General features: G+C 41.8%; 1 protein-coding gene across 2 annotated transcripts; it reads left to right on the top strand.

The window, feature by feature from the left end:
• Positions 1–2,067: 2,067 nt before the first annotated feature.
• Positions 2,068–18,820, top strand: LOC147496253 (uncharacterized). Of its 2 annotated transcripts, none has more exons than XM_086559244.1 (5): positions 2,068–2,457; positions 8,443–9,276; positions 9,914–10,063; positions 18,093–18,344; positions 18,528–18,820. In XM_086559244.1, exons 2-5 carry the CDS (start codon positions 8,449–8,451, stop codon positions 18,534–18,536), a joined length of 1,239 nt encoding a protein of 412 aa, XP_086415370.1. In that variant the 5' UTR covers positions 2,068–2,457; positions 8,443–8,448; the 3' UTR covers positions 18,537–18,820. The 2 variants fall into 2 exon arrangements, with proteins under 2 accessions (XP_086415370.1, XP_086415371.1); XM_086559245.1 differs by having other exon boundaries at positions 2,442–2,716.
• The last annotated feature ends 131 nt before the right edge of the window (positions 18,821–18,951 follow it).

The raw sequence follows: 18,951 nt of genomic DNA, 5'->3' as shown, positions 1-18,951 counted from the left end.
AACTGAAAAAAGACTTGAGTAAGTCCTTTGAGATGAAGGATTTGGGTCAAGCAAAGCAGATACTTGGGATGCAGATCACTCGTGACAGAAAGAGTGAGAAGTTGTGGCTTTCTCAAGAAAGCTACATTGAGAAGGTGTTGAAGAGATTTAATATGGATCAAGCAAAGCCAGTCAGTTGTCCGCTTGGTGGCCAGTTCCGCATGACCAAAGAGATGTGTCCAAAGGGTGAACATGAGCAGAGTCAGATAGAAAAGATTCCTTATGCATCCGCAGTAGGCAACTTGATGTACGCAATGGTGTGTACAAGACCGGATATTGCTTTTCGCCAGAAGCGTTTGTAAGCCGCCGCGTCACAACCGGGAAAGAGCATTGGGAAGGTATTAAGTGGATATTGAGATATCTCAAAGGCACTTCCAAATCGGTTTGTGTTTTTGGTGAAAGTAAGCCCTTACTTGAAGGCTACACCGATCTGACATGCGGTGATGTTGACTCGATGAAGTCCACCTCCGGATTATCCGGGTTACTTTTGTAGGGGGAGCTTTCGGGCAATCAAAGTTGCAAAAGTGTGTTGCCCTCTCCACTATATGGTTTTCGAAAGTATATTGCCACCACCGAGTGTCGCAAAGAGTTGCTATGGATGAAGAGGTTCTTCGACTAACTAGGGCTAAAGCGTAAAACAGGTTTGTAGTTCTATGTGATAGTCGAGCGCCATCCATTTTAGCAAGAATCCGAAGTTTTTATTCTAGATCCAAGAACATACACGCGTTATCATTGGATTAGAAAGTACTTTCGAAGACAAGCATTGCGGTATCGAGAAGATCCATACCGACAAGAACAGTCGGATATGATGACCAAAGTCTTTACCGAAAGGTAAGTTTGATGTTTGTTGGGCTATTGTCGGAATGGCAGCACACTCCTCCTGTTGATTTGGAAATTGCATGTAGGAAGCCCCCCTCACTGTTCGGGAGGGGGAGATTGTTGGCATTATCCCTCACATGAGGAGAGAAAACGGTTCATTTCAAGGTGAAAATGTCGAGCGACCAATTCGCCAGATTAAGTTTTGACCAAAGCGACGCCCCATCATGCCGTGGAAGACTTCCAAGAACTTCGGTAACCGACCAAGTCAAGTCTATTACCGGAAAAAAAAAAATTAAGACCGCGAGTTTGCAATAAGAGTTAGAGTTTTTGGTAAAACCTAACACCCAGAAAACACACGAAAGGCAGCACAAAAGTCAGAGAAAACCCAATCTTGAAAGCTATCAAGATTGAGAGATAATCTTTACAGAGAGACAACCCTGTAAAGAGAGAAGAGTTATTTAGTAAGGTGAGAGACTAAAAGGAGAGATTGTAATCTTCCTTCCCACTTTATAAAGAACTAACTCTTGTGGAAGTAGGCAAAATTGGCCGAACCATGGTATATCTTTGTGTTGTGGTATGCATTTAATTCTGCTTTACATTATTATCTGTTGTTAATAATTGTTTAGCGAGTTGGGAATATTAGTATAGGTTATAGTTGATATTTAGAATTTGTCTAAAGTTGAATTGTGTTCAAATACAAGTAATCTGTGTAGTGGGGGAATCAATTGGTATTGGTATAAACTCCAACAAGTCTGTGTTTGAACACATTCACATTCATATTGGACAAAATATTATTGATTTAATTATTTTAGCTTATTTGATTTGAGAGACACCAGTAAACCTGTTGTTCGCTATTTTTTTTTTCTTCCACACTTGAATAAAAACTATCTTCTTGTGTTGCATTCAATTGGAAGAAAAAAAATGAGAAAGAAAAATGGAGATGAGCATGGGAATTAGCAAAGTTGGTGGAGGCAAACATAGTATTATGTTTTTTAAGGTGTTTTGTGGTGTCTTTATCACTTTGGTCTATTTGTTTATAATTAGAATAGTGGTGCGCTTGGTAAAAAATAAAAACTGTAGTGTTTAAGTGTTTTTATGAAAACCCATAAGTAAATATTTAGACTTTTCAGAGTAAAAATGTAATTATCGACTGTCCTATTCTAAAACTGTGTCGACAATAGCTGATTGTTACACTGTTACACAAAACTTGGTCAACAATAGCTGCAACACATTGCAAACTTGCGTACTATGCACTTTTTTGCTGGTACATTAGAGAAAATCTAGTGTGCGCACAAGAGTGAGTGGTGACCCAAATTCATGCGTACCGGGGCAGCAGGCCTATTCTAAAACTCCTACATTGAAAAAGAAGATTCTGAGAGAGATGGATAGAAGAGGATGGTCTAAATTAGTAGGTATGAATATTTTATGTTCAATGATGATGGCTCGTGAGAGTGAAACAATGATTTAAAGAGTTATACGTTCAATGATGATGGCTCTGTGTTTTCTCGTATAAATAAAAAAGTCCGATGCTGATCTTACACACCTGAAACTGCACGTGCACTCTCATTTTCTCTCTCTGCTCTGTCTGGGAAAAAAAAGGTAACAACGAACTCAGCTTCTTCATCGCGTTAATCTTCTTGTTGCAATGAACTCAACGTATATGATGCATCTCTCCTTGTCCTGGTTATGGATTGATTTAGAAATATAATTTGTTACTACGTACAAAACTTGTTCCTTCTGCTCTTCTTCATTTCTTTTACTTTCTAATAAAGCAATAGAAGAAGAATAGTAGCAAAACTTTTGGTGATCGAGAAAGAAAAATGGTGGTACCAAACTGTGATTTTGGATTGAATTGATGGTATTGACTTTTTTTTGTTTCTTTCTGTTATTTGATAGTGTACGTGTGACTGTGTTTCTTCTCTTCTTTTTCTTATCTTTTTATAATATTTTGCTTTTGGTTAGATGGTGTTCGATTACTTGATTAGCTAATGTAAAATAGTAAAAGTGAATGGCCATTTTTCCCTTGCTATTCCATTGTGCTGCTCAGTGAATTGCATTGTATAGATACAATCATACAAATAATCGTAAAATTACACATGTAATCATATGATTCTTAGCAGTATAAGCTGTAGAATTCTTTTGAATATGTTCACCGGAAAATCAGCTAATGAAACCTCTATATATAGTTGGTTTCGGTATGGTTGAGTACCAACCAAAGTTATTGAAATTGAATATCTTGCTTGCTGAAAAGTGTGGGAGAAGAAAGGCAAGGGCGCAGTCGCGCCTTGACCAAGGCTAGTTGGAGCGCAGGTGCGCCCTAGTCGGTGTTTGTAGAGATTTATCAGATTCTTATGTTTTCTATAAAGGAAAGTCTCCAATCCTTTATAGAAACATATAAACACCTAATATGCACTCATGTTGGCTATATAAACTCTCTCAGAACCTAAACTCCTATTATCTCAAGCAAAATAAAAAAACCTTTCTTCTTCCGTGGACGTAGGTCGCCGCATTGGCACCGAACCACTATAAATTATTGTGTTTTGTCTATTTATTTAGGTGTTAAATTCTACATGGTATCAGAGTGGAGCTCCTAATCTCTCTCTAAATCAATCTAGATAAACACAATACATTATGTCAGATCCAAATCCAAATCCAAACCCAAAGTCGGCTGTTACTACAGAGACTGATTCTAATCCTGGTTGGAAGTTGTCATCAGTTCTTTTGAATGGAACGAACTACATACCTCGTCTAGGCGGTTTCTATCGCTTGGTGGAAAAAGGAAATTGGGGTTCATTAATGGTGCAAAGGTATGTTCGCCATTGATGATTTAATATGAGAATGGGTTTCCAATGATCAGCTTGTTCGATCTTGGTTACTAAATTCTATGGAGTCTACTATTGCTGGGATTTTTACTTTCTCTGATTCTGCGAAGAAGATATGGGATTTAATTGAAGATTTATACGGAAACCAAAATAATTATGCCCGTGTGTTTGAACTTCAACTCGCAATCGGTGCTTTGCAACAAGGTGAGAAAACTTTTACAGAACACCTTGGGAATTTGAAGAAATTGTGGGATGAGTTAAACATTTACCGTCCCCACACCACTGATGCGAAGACTCTATTGAAACGGGCTGAGGAGGATAAAATCTTCACAGTATTTCGTAGTCTTAAACCAGGATATGAAAATCTGGAAAGCAACATTCTAATGGAAAGCACTCTTCCATCACTTGCTGCTGTTTGAGCAACTATTCAAAGGGAGGAAACAAGAAAGAAAACCATGAACTCCGAGGTAAAGTCCTCAATCTCTGAATCTATTATATTGTTTGCAGTAAAAACGATTTTAGGAAGAAGTCACGTGGATTTGAAAATGGTAAAGGAAAAAGGGAACCATCTCAATCGTGATCATTGTGGAAAGAACGGCACACCAAGGACCGTTTGTCGGGAATTATATCCACATCTTAAGAAGGAAAAGGAATTGTCCAAGAAAGAGCATGCCGCTGTTGCCGAGACATCAATGTCCAACTCAGATATTAGTTATCAGTTGAGTCAAATTCTCTAACAACTCACTAAGTCCATGTCTTCTAGCAAAGGTCAGTTTGCCTCAACTCACGTGGTCGTAATTTACATGCCTATTTTACTATGCCAAAAAACAGTAACTCATGGATAATTGATTCTGGGGCTACTGATCATATGGCTAACTGCCCTGCCTCTGTCCATAATTTTGTGTCCAAACTTGGAAAACATAATATTTCCATAGCAAATGGTTCCACAGTTCCCATTCTAGGTAGTGGTCAAGTGAATTTTTTTGATAAAAATCTCAAGAGTGATGCTCTAGTCGTTCCGTCATTCCCTGTTCAACTTCTATCTGTTGGAAAATTTACCAATTCATTAAATTGTGATGTCATTTTTTCTCCTAACTCTGTCGTCTTTCAAGATTGAAAGTTGAAAAGGACGATTGGTGAAGGAATTTATTCTAATGGACTCTACTTGTCAAGTCGTAATAAAAGCGATCAAGCTAGTGATTTACTTGAGAGTCGATTTTGCATAAAATACTTGGGCATCCATCTAGTCATGTCCTTTCAAATTTGTTTCGTGATGTTTCTTTAAACTCGATGATATTTGTGATGTTTGTCAATTTTCTAAACAAACTCGGTTATCTTTTCCATTTCAATTCTCGCGGTCAAATAAGTTGTTCGAAGTTAATTCATTCGATTTATGGGGACCGCTCGTTAATTCCTATGATGGCTATAAGTATTTTCAGGTTGTTCATTAATGATAAATCTCGTGCTACATGGTTATATTTATTAAAATCGAAAAACCGAGGTTGTGGATCAGATTCAAGGATTTTCATACTATGATTACTAACCGGTTTGGTGCTAATATCAAGATGTTTAGATCTGACAATGGCACTGAGTTTTGTAAAGGTATGTTACCTGAGTATCTTCGTAGCCAGGGGATAATTCATCAAACTAGTTGTGTTGGCACACCTCAGTAGAATGGCGTGGCTGAAAGAAAGAACAGACACCTTTTGGAGACCACTCGTGCTCTTATGTTGGGCATGAATGTTCCTAAGCACTACTGGTCTCATGGCGTCTTAACTGCTTCATATTTGATTAATCGTCTTTCCGGTCCGGGTCCTTGGTTTTAAATTGCCATTGGAAGTGCTCAAAGCCGGGGTCATTGGATCTCTCACCGCGAAGTATTTGGGTGTATGCGTTATATGCATCGCCAGCCATTCATCGAGATAAATTTGATGCTCGGGCTACTCAATGTGTGTTTGTTGGTTATTCCACCACAAGAAAGGCTACATATGTTCTGATCTGCGACAAGGAAATTAGTTGTCTCGTGGTGTCCGCTTTGTGGAATCGAAGCGCTTCTTTCATGATTCAAATTGTGTTCGAATCGGTCCTGTGGGGAGTGTTTGGCAGATTTGGCACCTCTCCCGCCTATTATTACGGCCGAAGTTGGCTCCTCTTCCGGTGGTTGGTGAAGGCATTTGTCCCAATGGTTGGTGAAGGTACGTTTCGGCCACTAAAGAATTGAAATCTTGAAAGCGAAGCCAGGCGCTTTTGCGAGCAGCGAAGTGCGTGCGCTCCCGGTAATCCACGACTTCCGATGGATGAAGCGCGCTGCTGGGGTGAAGTGCACTTGCACAGATTGAGCAAAGTGATCCACGACTTCGATAGATGGGGCGCAATGCGCTTTGGTTGGGGCGAGGTGTGCTTGTAGATTAAGCAAAGTGATCCACGACTTCCGGTAGATGGGCACACAGTGCGCTCGGTAGTGGCAGCGCTTTAGTAAACCGAAGTGCGCGCTCGGTGATTCTCCACCTCTCCAGCTCCTCCGGTTTCTAGACAATGCGAGCGAGAGAAACGACCTCCAAGAACTCTCAAGGATTACTATAAATCGATAGAGAAAGGCATCCTCCGATTGACTCGGGAATTTTTATTCTTTGATAACGTTACATATCCTCTACGTGAGTATATAACGTATGCTAATATCACTTCATCTCATCATGCTTTCCTAAGTACACGGAGTTGATGATGTGCAAGAACCCAAGAACTTTAGAGAAGCTAACTCTCGCCCAAGATGGAGAAAGGCGATGCAAAGAAGAACTTCGTGCTCTGACGAGAATAACACTTGGGATATTGTTATGCTACCGTATGGAAAGAAAACCGTTGATTGTCGGTGAGTGTTCGTAAATAAGTTCAACGATGATGGTTCATTAGAGGTCTAAAGCTCGACTTGTTGCAAGGGATTCACCCAAACGTATGGTCGGGGACTATAAGGAGACCTTTGCACCGGTTGCAAAGCGTGAATACGTTTAGAGTTCTTGTATCTCTAGTCGTGAATCAAGACCTGGAAATTATTTGAGATGGATGTGAAAAATGCATTCTTACACGGAGATCTTAAAGAAGAAGTGTATATGAGCATCCCACCTGGACATCCGAAGGAGACTAAGGTCGGATTAGTATGCAAGTTAAAAAAGGCTATCTATGGACTTAAACAATCCCCACGAGCGTGGTATGCCAAGCTCAGTTCTATTCTAGCTATGACTGGTCTTAAGTGGAGTGATGCTGATCCTTCCTTATTTGTTAAATCTAGCAGGACAGGCTTGGTTATAGTTCTTATTTATGTTGATGATATAGTTATCGCAGGTGATGACCTTATCGAGATTTCTAAGCTCAAGGAGTTACTGCACAAGAAGTTTGCCATCAAGGATCTGGGTATTATGAAGTATTTTCTTGGGATCGAAATTGCTTATTCAAAAAAAGGTATATTTCTGAATCAAAGAAAGTATGTGTTGGATATTTTGAGTGAAGCAGGAAAGTTGGGGGTAAAACCATCTGATTCTCCAACTGATAGTGGAGCCAAGTTGGACAACACTGGTGATCTTCTTACTGACATTGGTCAGTATCAGCGATTAGTTGGTAAACTAATATATTTAACTATTATCCAACCAGATATTTCTTATGCAGTGAGCTTGGTTAGTCGTTTTATGCATGCTCCAAGGACTCCACATATGAATGCAGTTTCTAGAATACCGCAGATATCGAAAGCGGTCACCAGCGCAGGTATTTGGATGCGGAAAAATGGGCATACATCTATTACTGCGTACACAGATGCCGATTGGGCAGGATGTCCAGTTGATCGGAGGTCTACTTCCGGTTATTGTACCTTTGTGGGAGGTAATTTAGTCACTTGGAAGAGCAAGAAACGAGAATGTAGTGGCTCGCTCTAGTGCGTAAGCCGAAGTCTGAGGGGCTATGGCTTCCACCACCGGTGAAATCATATGGCTTCGCGACTCTTCCCGAAGGATTTGTGTTTTGGGTTGCATATGCCAACTACACTTTCTTGTGATAATCAAGCCGCTATGCATATTGCGGCAAATCCAATATTTCATGAGAGAACTAAGCATATCGAAATTGACGGTCACTTTGTGCGTAAAAAGTCTGATTCAACATTGTCACTACCTCCTTTGTTCGAAGTGACCAACGGCTTGCGAACATTTTACCGAGGGGACTTCCGCCTTCCAAGTTCCATGATATTTCTCCAAGTTGGGTTCATTTGGATATCTTCGCACCAACTTGAGGGGGGGTGTGGAGAAGAAAGGCAAGGCAGCATGATGCGCCTTTGAAAGGCTAGTTGGAGCCTTGAGTGCTCTAGTCGGTGTTTGCAGAGATTTATCAGATTCTTATGTTTTCTATAAAGGAAAGTCTCCAATCCTTTATAGAAACATATAAACACGAATATGCACTCATGTTGTGCTATATAAACTCTCTGTAACCTAAACTCTTATTATCTCAAGCAAAATAAAAAATCTTTTTTCTCCCGTGGACGTAGGTCGCCGCATTGGCACCGAACCACTATAAATGATTGTGTCTTGTCTATTTATTTAGGTGTTAAATTCTACAAAAAGCAAAAAGAAATTTATGTTAAAGAATATAAGGTGTACCTCTGTCTATTCTAAACATCAAAAGTATCGGCATTATGATTTGCATTACCTATTTTAATCTCTTATGGGCAAATTATATGCATGTTTCATTGAAATGTATGGTTCTAACAAGGTGTTTATTTCTGCAGAAAAACATGTTGCGTACATGTTGGTTGCATCTGTTATCCACACTGCTGCTAGTCTCAGTCGCTCAAGCATTTGAAGTTCTTGTTAGTGAAGAAAATGGATTGAAAACTGGTGTCTACCACTCCCCTAAGTTTGTCCAGGGAGCCGGTTCTGTGGTGAACAAAGTTTATTTCAATATCGACTTTCCAAGAGGTCATATTGCTCTTAAATCATTCAATGCTGAAGTAGTCAATGAGCAGGGGATTCCTATCCCTCTCCATGAAACCTATCTCCATCATTGGGTCATATCAAGATACTATGCACCCAAAGAGGACAATGGTGACACAGAGTTGAAAATTATACGATTGAGAAACAGTGGAGTGTGCCAGAATCTTGGGCAGTATTATGGGCTTGGATCAGAAACACGACGCACGGAGACATACGTTCCTGATCCCTTTGGTATACAAGTTGGGAATCCAGCAGATATTCCAGAGGGGTACGAGGAGAGATGGTCTGTTAATGTCCACGCAATCGATACACGAGGTGCAGTAGATAGTTTGGGATGCACAGAGTGCAGGTGTGATCTTTATAACATAACAAGGGATGCATATGATCGACCTTTGAGGCCGGATTATATCGGAGGGTTGCTATGTTGTTATGATCAGACTCAATGCAGAATAAAAGAAGGATTCAATAGCATAAAAAGAAACTTGTACTTGAGATACACAGTGAAATGGACTGATTGGGTGGATTCCATTGTGCCAGTCAAAATATATATATTAGATGTCACTGATACTGGGGACAGAACTGGAAGAATGAATGATTCAGTGAGGCGCACTGCTGAACATGATTGCAAGGTATATAACTAACCTCACTAGTTAGAATGCTTTTATAAGATATCTAGACATCTCAAAAAGATCAACTAGATACACTCAAGAACCTTTTAAATTAAGACTGAGTGAGGAAAACAGATGTGAGTGCATTTTATAGTTACTGAACACTATGATTTTGTAGAATTGTTAAGTTGGCAGCATAGATCATCTCGAAATTCCAACTGCTATTATACTTGTTATCGGGCATGACATTGATTCAAATCTTGCACACATGTATGATCTAATAGGAATGCAATTTTTTTTTTTGTCCTTTTTGGCTCTTTGGTTTCTTAGATGCATTCTCACCAGTTTAGGGGTTGAAGTGTTTGCTCAAACTCGTGAAAGAAATTTTGTAATTGAATGATAAAAAGTAGGATCGGAAGAGAATGTTGGCAACACCATTTATGGATTCCGAATCTGAAAATGTTGGCCTAAGCACCAACCACGATTAAAATATTTCCTTGCAATAAAGCCTCAAGATGGATATGGATTGAATAGATTTCTTTACTGAGCACTGTATGAGTATAATGCAATAGTTACAAATTTTATTAAATAAGACACTAACAATTTTGGAAGTTATGATTACTCTGGATATTAAATCACCTAATGTTTCCTGGCACAGGTTGAATATCAAGTTGAGGCCTGTGGTGTTTCTAGAAATGGATGCTTGGATAACAAAAAAACTAGTATAGTCATGCAGAAGGCGGGTTATGTTGTCTATGGTGTTGCTCACTTACACTCAGGGGGGCTCGGATCAGCTCTTTATGGGGAGGTAATATAAACTTACCCTTGTTTCCTAACAGAGCATCATTGTTTATATTATTCAATGTCATTTCTTTTTGCTTTCTGATGCTATGCATCCTGCTCAAGCACAAGCAGGAGAAAGCAAGAAAGTTAAAAAGGATCTAAATGTCAGGAAACAATGTCTTAAGAAGCTCGAAGAGACTTACAGACTGTAGGTTTTGTATTCCAGAGCAATCTGTTTCCTATGTATTAGGATACTTTCTTTTTCCTTTTGCTCTAGTACACTTTTCTTACCAAACCTCGATCTGTACAATACTCAAGTTACTGGACTCCACCTGTTTTTAGCAAACCAGCACCACATGCCTGAACTGATGTAGTTGTCGTGAATAAGACTATTAGCTTGAGATTGTCAGCATAACATACCTGAACAGATGGAGTTCTCGTAGAAGATGGAAATGCGTATTGCTGTGTTTTTGACCGGTGGCTATTACTTTCATCTATCGGTTTTTCTCACAACAAAGCAACTTGTCTTTTTCATGTTCCATTCAAAGTACTGGTCAATTGTGCTCCCATTGCATTTTCACTTTAAATACCATGGTTCATGATGCTCCTGAGTCCAGATCTGTAACAACTTTCCAGCTTTCTCCCTTCTTTTTAAGCTTCTTTCTCTGTTTTTTTTTTGCTAGGTAAGCTGAGTAACTTTATGACTAAGAAAGAGGGGGTGGGGGACGCCTACAGAAATGCTTTATAAAAAGCACTTGAACACCCAAAGCACAAACAAAACTAGCTAACTATCCACTGTGAAGTGGCTTAAGTTATTGAGCCTACAAAATGCACTGTCGGAAAAGATCCATCTTCACGCCAATGCGGACTTCCTTCCTCAAATTCAGCTATTAACCCTGTAGCACTGGCTCTATCCGTAGCTACTCTATCTGCTTGGATCTAGTGTTTGGTGGTGAAACATGGGACTGCTGCCACCCACTAGTTCTCTTGGCCTGCTTTGCTTTCTTATTGTTTGACATGACCTGTGTGAATCCCCTTTCACCTTCTTCCCTGGTACCCTCGAGCCTTGTATTCACCAACAAAAGAATGTGATGAGCTTCATTGATCACTTGCTCCTGAGACTTTGCAGGGCTGTCCAAGTTATTATTATGGTGTTCACTTGTCCCACCATTTGGTTCATCTACCAACGGGGTATAGAAGTTTCCACTAGCAATATTTGCATCAAAATTTTGCACTTGGTTTTCAGCATTTAAGTGATCTCCACCTTGTCTATTTGAGCCAGTCATAGCAAGAGTTCTAATAGCACCACTTGAGTTTTGAAAGGTGCGTCTCCAATGATAGCTTGAGCACCACTAGTAGCAGGGGTAGCCACAACCATTACCATTTAAGCTCTAGTAGCAGCAACTTGAGCACTATCAATACCATTTAAAAGAGCTATTGGAGCTGGTAATACGACCACTGTTGTGGGTGCACTTGGTACCTCCACACAAGGAGATGTTCGTTGCTCTAAATTTTGAATAACCACCTGAATTGGTGGTTGCCAATTAACTCCTTCCACAATTGAAGTATTAGTGTCACTCAGTCCCCACTCCTTGTTCTGCGGTCCTAGAAGTGTTAGGTGCAGCGGGGTAACATTACTGCACTTGTTAGTTGTCGCAACCAATTACTGCGGCCTCTAATTTTACTGGTACTCCTCTCTATTTTGGATCGGCTGCACCAATTAGGTTGCCTACGTACCCATTTCGGGATCAAGCCGCCGTAGTTCACCTCTCTTTCCTCACCCCTTTCTGCCTCTCTTATCAGCTCCCCCCTCTTTCTCTTCTCTCCTCTTTCCTTTTTATATCCCTCTCTTAGGGTTACTCATGGGGCATAGTCTGCTCTTGGGCCTATTCTCTGGGCCTAATACATACTATGATCTGGGTCTTATCTCTTGGCCCAGTACCTATGTGATACATCCCTGAATATGGCTACTACATTTGCCCCCTCTCGGGTTCGGCGGCGATGACGATGGCGGACCCGAGAAGTCCTCAAACTTCCTTGTCTCTCTCTTTGAACTCTAGATATCCACAAGATCCGCGGATCAGACGTAGTCTTTCTCCTCCGGGACATTTCATATCCATGTACTCAGCATCGATCTTTGGACCGTATGTGCGGAAGTACTCAATCCATCGGTTCTCGCTCATATACCCTATTAGCGTATCCACGGGCGGTCTCCCCCTTTCTCTCTCTCTTCAACTCAATAAAATGCCCCACGATGTGTCTCAACCGGCCAAAGACCTCTCACATAGAACTCACTACCATGTCGTGGGAACGCTTCTCCGCCTAACCGCTTTCTCCTTCTCGAAACTCATCGACTGTCCACCTGAGTGTATCACCTCAACCACCATCCCTCCCGGAGAACTCACCACTATTTCCCGGAGTGTCTCAACCTGACCATAAGCTCTCCTTCACGTAACTCACTACTATGTCCATGAAGTGTCTCACCTCATCCAACATCTCTCCTTCTTCAAAAGCTTGTCACTATGTCCGCGAGTGTCTCACCACTGCGCATAAGCTCTCCTTCACGTAACTCACTACTATATCCACGAGTCTTCCCCTTCAGAAACTCAACCTCAGATCCGAAGGGTCTCATTCCCTTTGCACTTACTCATGGAACTCGATATCCCGTCCGCAAAGGGCCTCGTTCCCTCTATTTCTCTTTTGTCGAACTCAATAGTATTGTTTCATCTGGATACGCTGCTTGCTACCAATTGTAATTTGGAACTCCGGCTCGCGGAAGGTTCATCCCCCCTGCTGTCTCTGCTCTGGAATGAAATCTGATGAGGGGCAACTCAGCTTGCCCCCAAGCTTGATTCGAATCTCATGTCCGCGGAGGGCTCATCCCCCCCCGCTGTCTCTGCTCAGGAGTGGAGTCTGATAAGGGGTAACTCAGCTTGCCCCCATGTTTGATTCGGATCTCATGTCTGCGGAAGGTTCATCCCTCCTGATGTCTCTGCTCTGAAATGGAGTCTGATGAAGGGCAACTTAGCTTGCCCCCATGTTTGATTCGGATCTCATGTCTGCGGAGGGCTCATCCCCCCGCCGTCTCGCCTCCGGAATGGAGTCCAATGAAGGCAACTCGCCTTTCCCCATGTTTGATTCGGATCTCATGTCCGCAGCTGGGCTCATCCCTCCCGCCTCGCCTCGGAATGGAGTCCGATAAAGTGGGCAACTTCGGCTTTGCCCCCATGTTTGATTCGGATCTCATGTCCGCGGAGGGCTCATCCCCACCGCCTCGCGGGGAGTGGAGATCGATGAGGGGCAACTTCGGCTTTGCCCCCATGTTTGATTCGGATCTCATGTCCGCGGATCCTATCTGGCTGGAGGCCGGACGAAGGTCCGGATGACTCGCATGCCCCACACGCCTGTTTGGACACGGAGGGTCCATGCGGATCCTATCCCGCTTTCGAAGGCCGGACACGCCGGTCGGGACGAGCTCGCCGCCCACACGCTTATTTGGACACGAGGGTCCACAGATCCTATCCCGCTCGAAGCTTTGGACACGCCGGTCCGAGACAGCTCTGCCTCCCCCACACACGTTTGGACACGAGGGTCCACGGATGGCTCATCCCCCCCGCACTTATTCAGATAGCCCCACGACATATCTGCGAAGGGTCTTCGAACCCCTCCGCTCTCTTTTGGAATGCTTATCCGGGAACAGCTCAGCCTGCCCCATGTTTGATTCGGACACGAGGGTCCACGGAGGGCTCATCCCCCCCGCACTCACTCGGATAGCCCTATGACATATCCGCGAAGGGTCTTCTCGAACCCCTCCACTCTCCTTTGGAATGCACATCCAGGAACAGCTCAGCCTGCCCCTTATTTGATTCGGACACAAGGGTCCGCGGAGGGCTTTTCCCCCCGCACTCATGCATATGTGCAAGCTCAGCTAAACTCGAGACATACAACTTATTACATCATTGTCCTCATCTGTCGATCACCACCACAATCATAGACCGCATCCGAATTCACAGAGCACCAGTTGTTCACACCCCTCGTATCCACCATTGAAACTAACTTCTGTATAATGGCAACATATAAAGCGTATAATACATGCATAACAACGTGTAGCACACCCTCAGCACGCAAAAAGTTGCTTCCTTCAGAATCGATGGCAGTAGCAACTTCAAATTTCACACAATGTACATGCAAATGAATGTTTACATTGGCGCACCAAACCACGCACACTGTTTATATCCAATGCAAACCACATGTCCATCATGGCATCACCAAACTCTCAACGAGGACCCAATACCCAAACCTTGCACATAACTTACTGCTAGAACTTATGACCGTGCACCTGCCACAGAATAGGAACAGGCCCAGCAGAACTGGAATGGGTTGAACCTGACCCAATTCACCTTCTTCTCTATCCGTTTTCAGTCCCAGCAAATCCAACAATTTTCGCCACACATAGAATCAAACAAGCAAGAAATAGATACCCAAATCAGATTCCAATCACCTTCGTTCATGGTATGGCGGTTAGTTCAAGTCTGTTTCTGTACTGAGTTTCAAATCTCAGTCTTCTCCGATGCTTCCACAAACTGGGTTTCGAGACTTTGGTAGTAAAGAGGAGATCTTCTTCTACTCCCAAGCATGGTCAGAATCTGATTGCGACGATGACTTCCTGAGTGTCAATGGTGATTTTACTCCATCCCGCGGCAATACCCCATCTCGTGGCAATACTCCCAACCGTCAGAGTAGCTTCATAAGGACTCCTCAACTTAATAAAACTATTTTTATGGGTACAGCAGAAAACATGAAACCCGAATTCTTGCCAACTGGTAAGAAAAAGAAGCTATTTGACCTCTTCCGAGAGAGCTTTCAAGTTGATGAAGATTCTGGCGATCGAAATACAGATGATGGAACGCTCAAAGTTAAACCCACAAAACTTGGTATTCAATCGAACTCAAGTCATGAAAGCCCATATACATCTGGCACAAATTCTGACAGTAATAGCACGAAAACTCCGAGTAGAGATTCAATTTCTGAAATCGTCCAGGACTGGCCACCAGTGTTGCCTGCCTAGTTTGGCTCCAAGCCGTAGATCTAGTGAGAAGAAGATGGCGACACCCAGAAACAAGGGTGGAGTCTAACCCAAAATTTTCCAGTCTTTTTGTAAGACTACAGTCAAATTGTATAGGTGAACTTGTAATTTTCCAACTCTATTCCCATCTTCTCGACCTTTTTCCACACTACTAGCAGCAGCCATGACCTTTTCAACACTGTGGCCAACCATTGCAGTGGAATAAACTATTGGCGCCCAATTAAGGCTCCGAAGCCTCTCCCTGACATCCTCTTCATAATAGCTCGCTGTCTGCAACTTTTTATTTGGTATGGTATCCCATTTGTTAACAAGGGTCACGCAACCTTTCCCTTCTCTCTCGATTCTTTCCGCCATCTTGTAATCCCGCTCTATTCTACAAGCCAGAGCCTCAATAACAAGATCAATGACATCCGCGAGACGAATAGCCTGAAGCACCCAATTCACTGATAATGCCTTTGTTATGCTACCAAATGAAACTACCACCGCCCTTCTTCTAATCCAAGTTGTGTCAATAAGCTTGAACTTCTGACCATCTGGCCCAGTAAGTTCTGTTTCAATTGCATCTCAAGTAGTACCATTGATAGGGCTAACAATTGTCCTGTCCTCTCCAACTAATGCATTAAACATGCTACTTTTACCAACATTTGGCCGGCCACCTATAGCACTTGCAGGAATATAATTTTCCTGTTCAGTCTGATCCCCCATAGCACCACATGAGCATGAACCAATTTAGCATATTTCAACCCAAGAAAACAATATGCCATCATGAGCTTTGCAAAAGTGAACTCATTAGGAGTAATTCCCACCTTAATCATCCGACAATAAAGCCTTAGAGCTAGGCCCCATTCCCGAGCTATTACACATGAAGAGATCATCGTCGTCCGAGAAATTACATCACCGCAATCCGTAGCCTGGAATATTTCAAAAGCTTTCGGAAAGCACCCACATTTAGAATAAAAATCAACCAAAGCACTCCCCAAGACTGGATTTGACTTAAACCCAAGTTTCATCTTCTGACTCTGACTACACATCCCCAACACAAAATCCTCCCAAGAAGAACAAGACCGCAAGACACTAGAAACGTGAATTCCTTAGGAACCAAATCAGAAACCAACATTTGCCCAAACAAATAAATAGCTTCCTCGCGTTTCCCACATTTATAATATCCACAATAGTATTCCAACTCGAAACCTTCCTAAAATGCATCAGTTCAAAAACCTCTTTCGCATACCCATACTCCCCACATTTTATATAACCAGCTATCATAGTATTCCAACAAATAACATCTTTATCAACAATCTTATCAAACACCCAACGTCCATAACTCGACAAACCATAATCACAATACATATCTATCAAAGCAGTCTGAACAATCAGTTTTTCAGCACAACCCATTTTTAAACCAAGTCCATGCAACTCTTTACCAATGTGAATCTTTCCAAAAGTAGAAACTGATCTTAAAACACCAGGAAAAGTAAAAGAATCACAAGTAACAGAACAATACCTCATTAGTGTATAAAAAGTCAATGCCTCTTGATGGAAGTCATTTAGTGAGTAGCCTTTAATCATCGCATTGTAAAAGAAGAGTTCGGGGTGATGGCGTTTATCAAAAAGGTGACGAGCATAGTTCATGGTATTGGAAATAGAGCAATATAAGAAGAGTTGACCGCAGACAAGGTCGTTTTGTGTTAAACCAATTTTGATGATTTGAGCGTGGAGGGTTTTGAGTTGGGTTGGTGTTTTAGGTGACTTGAGTGAAGTATATAGCCATTCTTCTTTTGTCGGGTTTGGGTTTTGGGGTTGGAGAGATGATAGTGTTGGAATTGGTGGAAATGATAAGCAAGACAAGTTTATACGAGTGTCTTCAATGTACTTCTGTTAACTTCCCTCTTCTCTCTGTTAAGGTTCTCTGGAAAGGTCCTACCTTTCTCTGGTTTTTCTAAATCCCAAATAGTGTTTGCCGCCACATTTTTTCTCACCCCCCCCATCTCTCTACTCATCGTCCCTACAGACGGCGCCATTTGTCATAACCAATTACCGCTGACCTAATTTTCTTTGGTACTCCTCTCTATTTTGGATCGGCCTGCACCAATTAGATTGCCCTACGCACCCATTTAGGGATCAAGCCGTAGTTCACCTCTCTTTCCTCACCCCTCTCTGCCCCTCTTATCAGCTCCCCCCTCTTTCTCTTCTCTCCTCTTTCCTTTTTATATCCCTCTCTTAGGGTTACTCATGGGGCATAGTCTGCTCTTGGGCCTATTCTCTGGGCCTAATACATACTATGATCTGGGTCTTATCTCTTGGCCCAGTACCTATGTGATACATCCCTGAATATGGCTACTACATTAGTGTTATGACCAAATCTCATACATTTGGCACATGATGAGGGTTTCCATGGGTATTCAATCCCAAGGCGTACGTCTCTTCCACCGACTTCTGTAGAAACCGTACTAGGGAATTCAAATAACAAGGGTATCTCAACTTATACCTTAGTGAAATCGAGTCTTTTCTTGTTTGCGGTGGCTTCATCCATACACCTAGGGTCCACAATTAAGCTTGCAAGGTAAGAAAGTCCACAACTCAGCTTGATCCAGATTGGTACAGTAGCAATCTTGCTCCTCATTACTTCAGCGTCAACTGACCATGGCCTTACTACAAAAATTCTCCCAGCAATAAAAATTGGTCCTTCCTCGAGCACCATTTTTCTATCCTCAAGTGAGAACTGGGAATAGAAAAGGTCTTTATCAGTAGTAATTTCCATCGAAGCTTTCAATTTCTATGCCTTTTCAAGAGTGCTTTTAACATATGGAAAGGCTAACCTTTTTTCAAGGAAATGCCAAACCAAAATATCTTTCCATTCCTCCACTCCCTCATACTCTCTTTCTTCTTGGAAGTTTCTTCATAGCTTAAGGAAATTGTATTAATGCTACTAAAAGAGTCAATCTGATTTCTCTTTCTAATGTATTAGGATGGTCGGATGATATGCTCTTCTATAGCAGCTTATGGAGAAGGTAAAGAAGCGGGCAATGAGGCTGGCTACATTGTAGGAATGTCCACTTGTTATCCTCAGCCTGGATCTGTCAAGATATCTGATGGAGAGGCTCTAGTCTTAGAATCAAATTACAGCAGCAGCCAAAGGCATACTGGAGTTATGGGACTCTTCTACCTTATGATTGCTGAGCAACTGCCGAAAAATATGTTGCTAAGTGTACCAGTTAAGGTATGACGTTATTTTCCTCTCCACCCTCATGATGCATGCTAAGTTTTTCTCATGATCTTGCATACTTGAATTTTGTGCCTAAAGGGCTTTGAATTCCTATTTTAAACTCATTATTTCTATATTCTTAGTAGATGTTAATTTTAGAACCCATGTTCACTACTTCAATGCTGTTTGCTAATGCAGGACAACTAGTACACCAAGTACTCTTTTCCATTGGTTCTCGTAGGAGTAGCAATAACCTTTCTTGTGGCCATTGGTTATCGTCGAAGGAATGAACGAGAAGAAGGATACCAATCCTTAGTACTATAGGCAAACTATTTCCGTAAATGAAAGTTTGGCAATACACCATAATGAGTATAAATAAGGTGTCATGTTTGTGCAAAAGGGAATAATAGATATATAGTTATGGTAATTTTCAACTTAGAGTTGAATATAACATTGTATACTTCTTTCCTATTAGTTGTGAAACATTACTATGTCTAAGGGGTCGTTTATTTTTTTGAGCCTCTGAATGCTGAATGCTAAATGGCCCACCTTTTGAATGCTGAATTCTGAATGCTGAACTCAGAAAAACATGTTTGTTTTCTGTCAGAATGACCTGACTCTG

Source organism: Coptis chinensis, chromosome 5, assembly GCF_015680905.1.
Source record: "Coptis chinensis isolate HL-2020 chromosome 5, ASM1568090v1, whole genome shotgun sequence".
NCBI lineage: Eukaryota > Viridiplantae > Streptophyta > Magnoliopsida > Ranunculales > Ranunculaceae > Coptis > Coptis chinensis.
The sequence above is the reverse complement of the archived record's forward strand: the minus strand, read 5'-3'. Positions and strand labels throughout refer to the sequence as shown.

What these genes read in the sequence shown, in the direction of transcription:
- LOC147496253 (XM_086559245.1), top strand. An exon ending in CTGCTGAACATGATTGCAAG is followed by an intron (nt 9,277 to 9,913) that starts GTATATAACTAA and finishes TTCCTGGCACAG; the next exon opens with GTTGAATATCAAGTTGAGGC. An exon ending in GATCAGCTCTTTATGGGGAG is followed by an intron (nt 10,064 to 18,092) that starts GTAATATAAACT and finishes CTAATGTATTAG; the next exon opens with GATGGTCGGATGATATGCTC.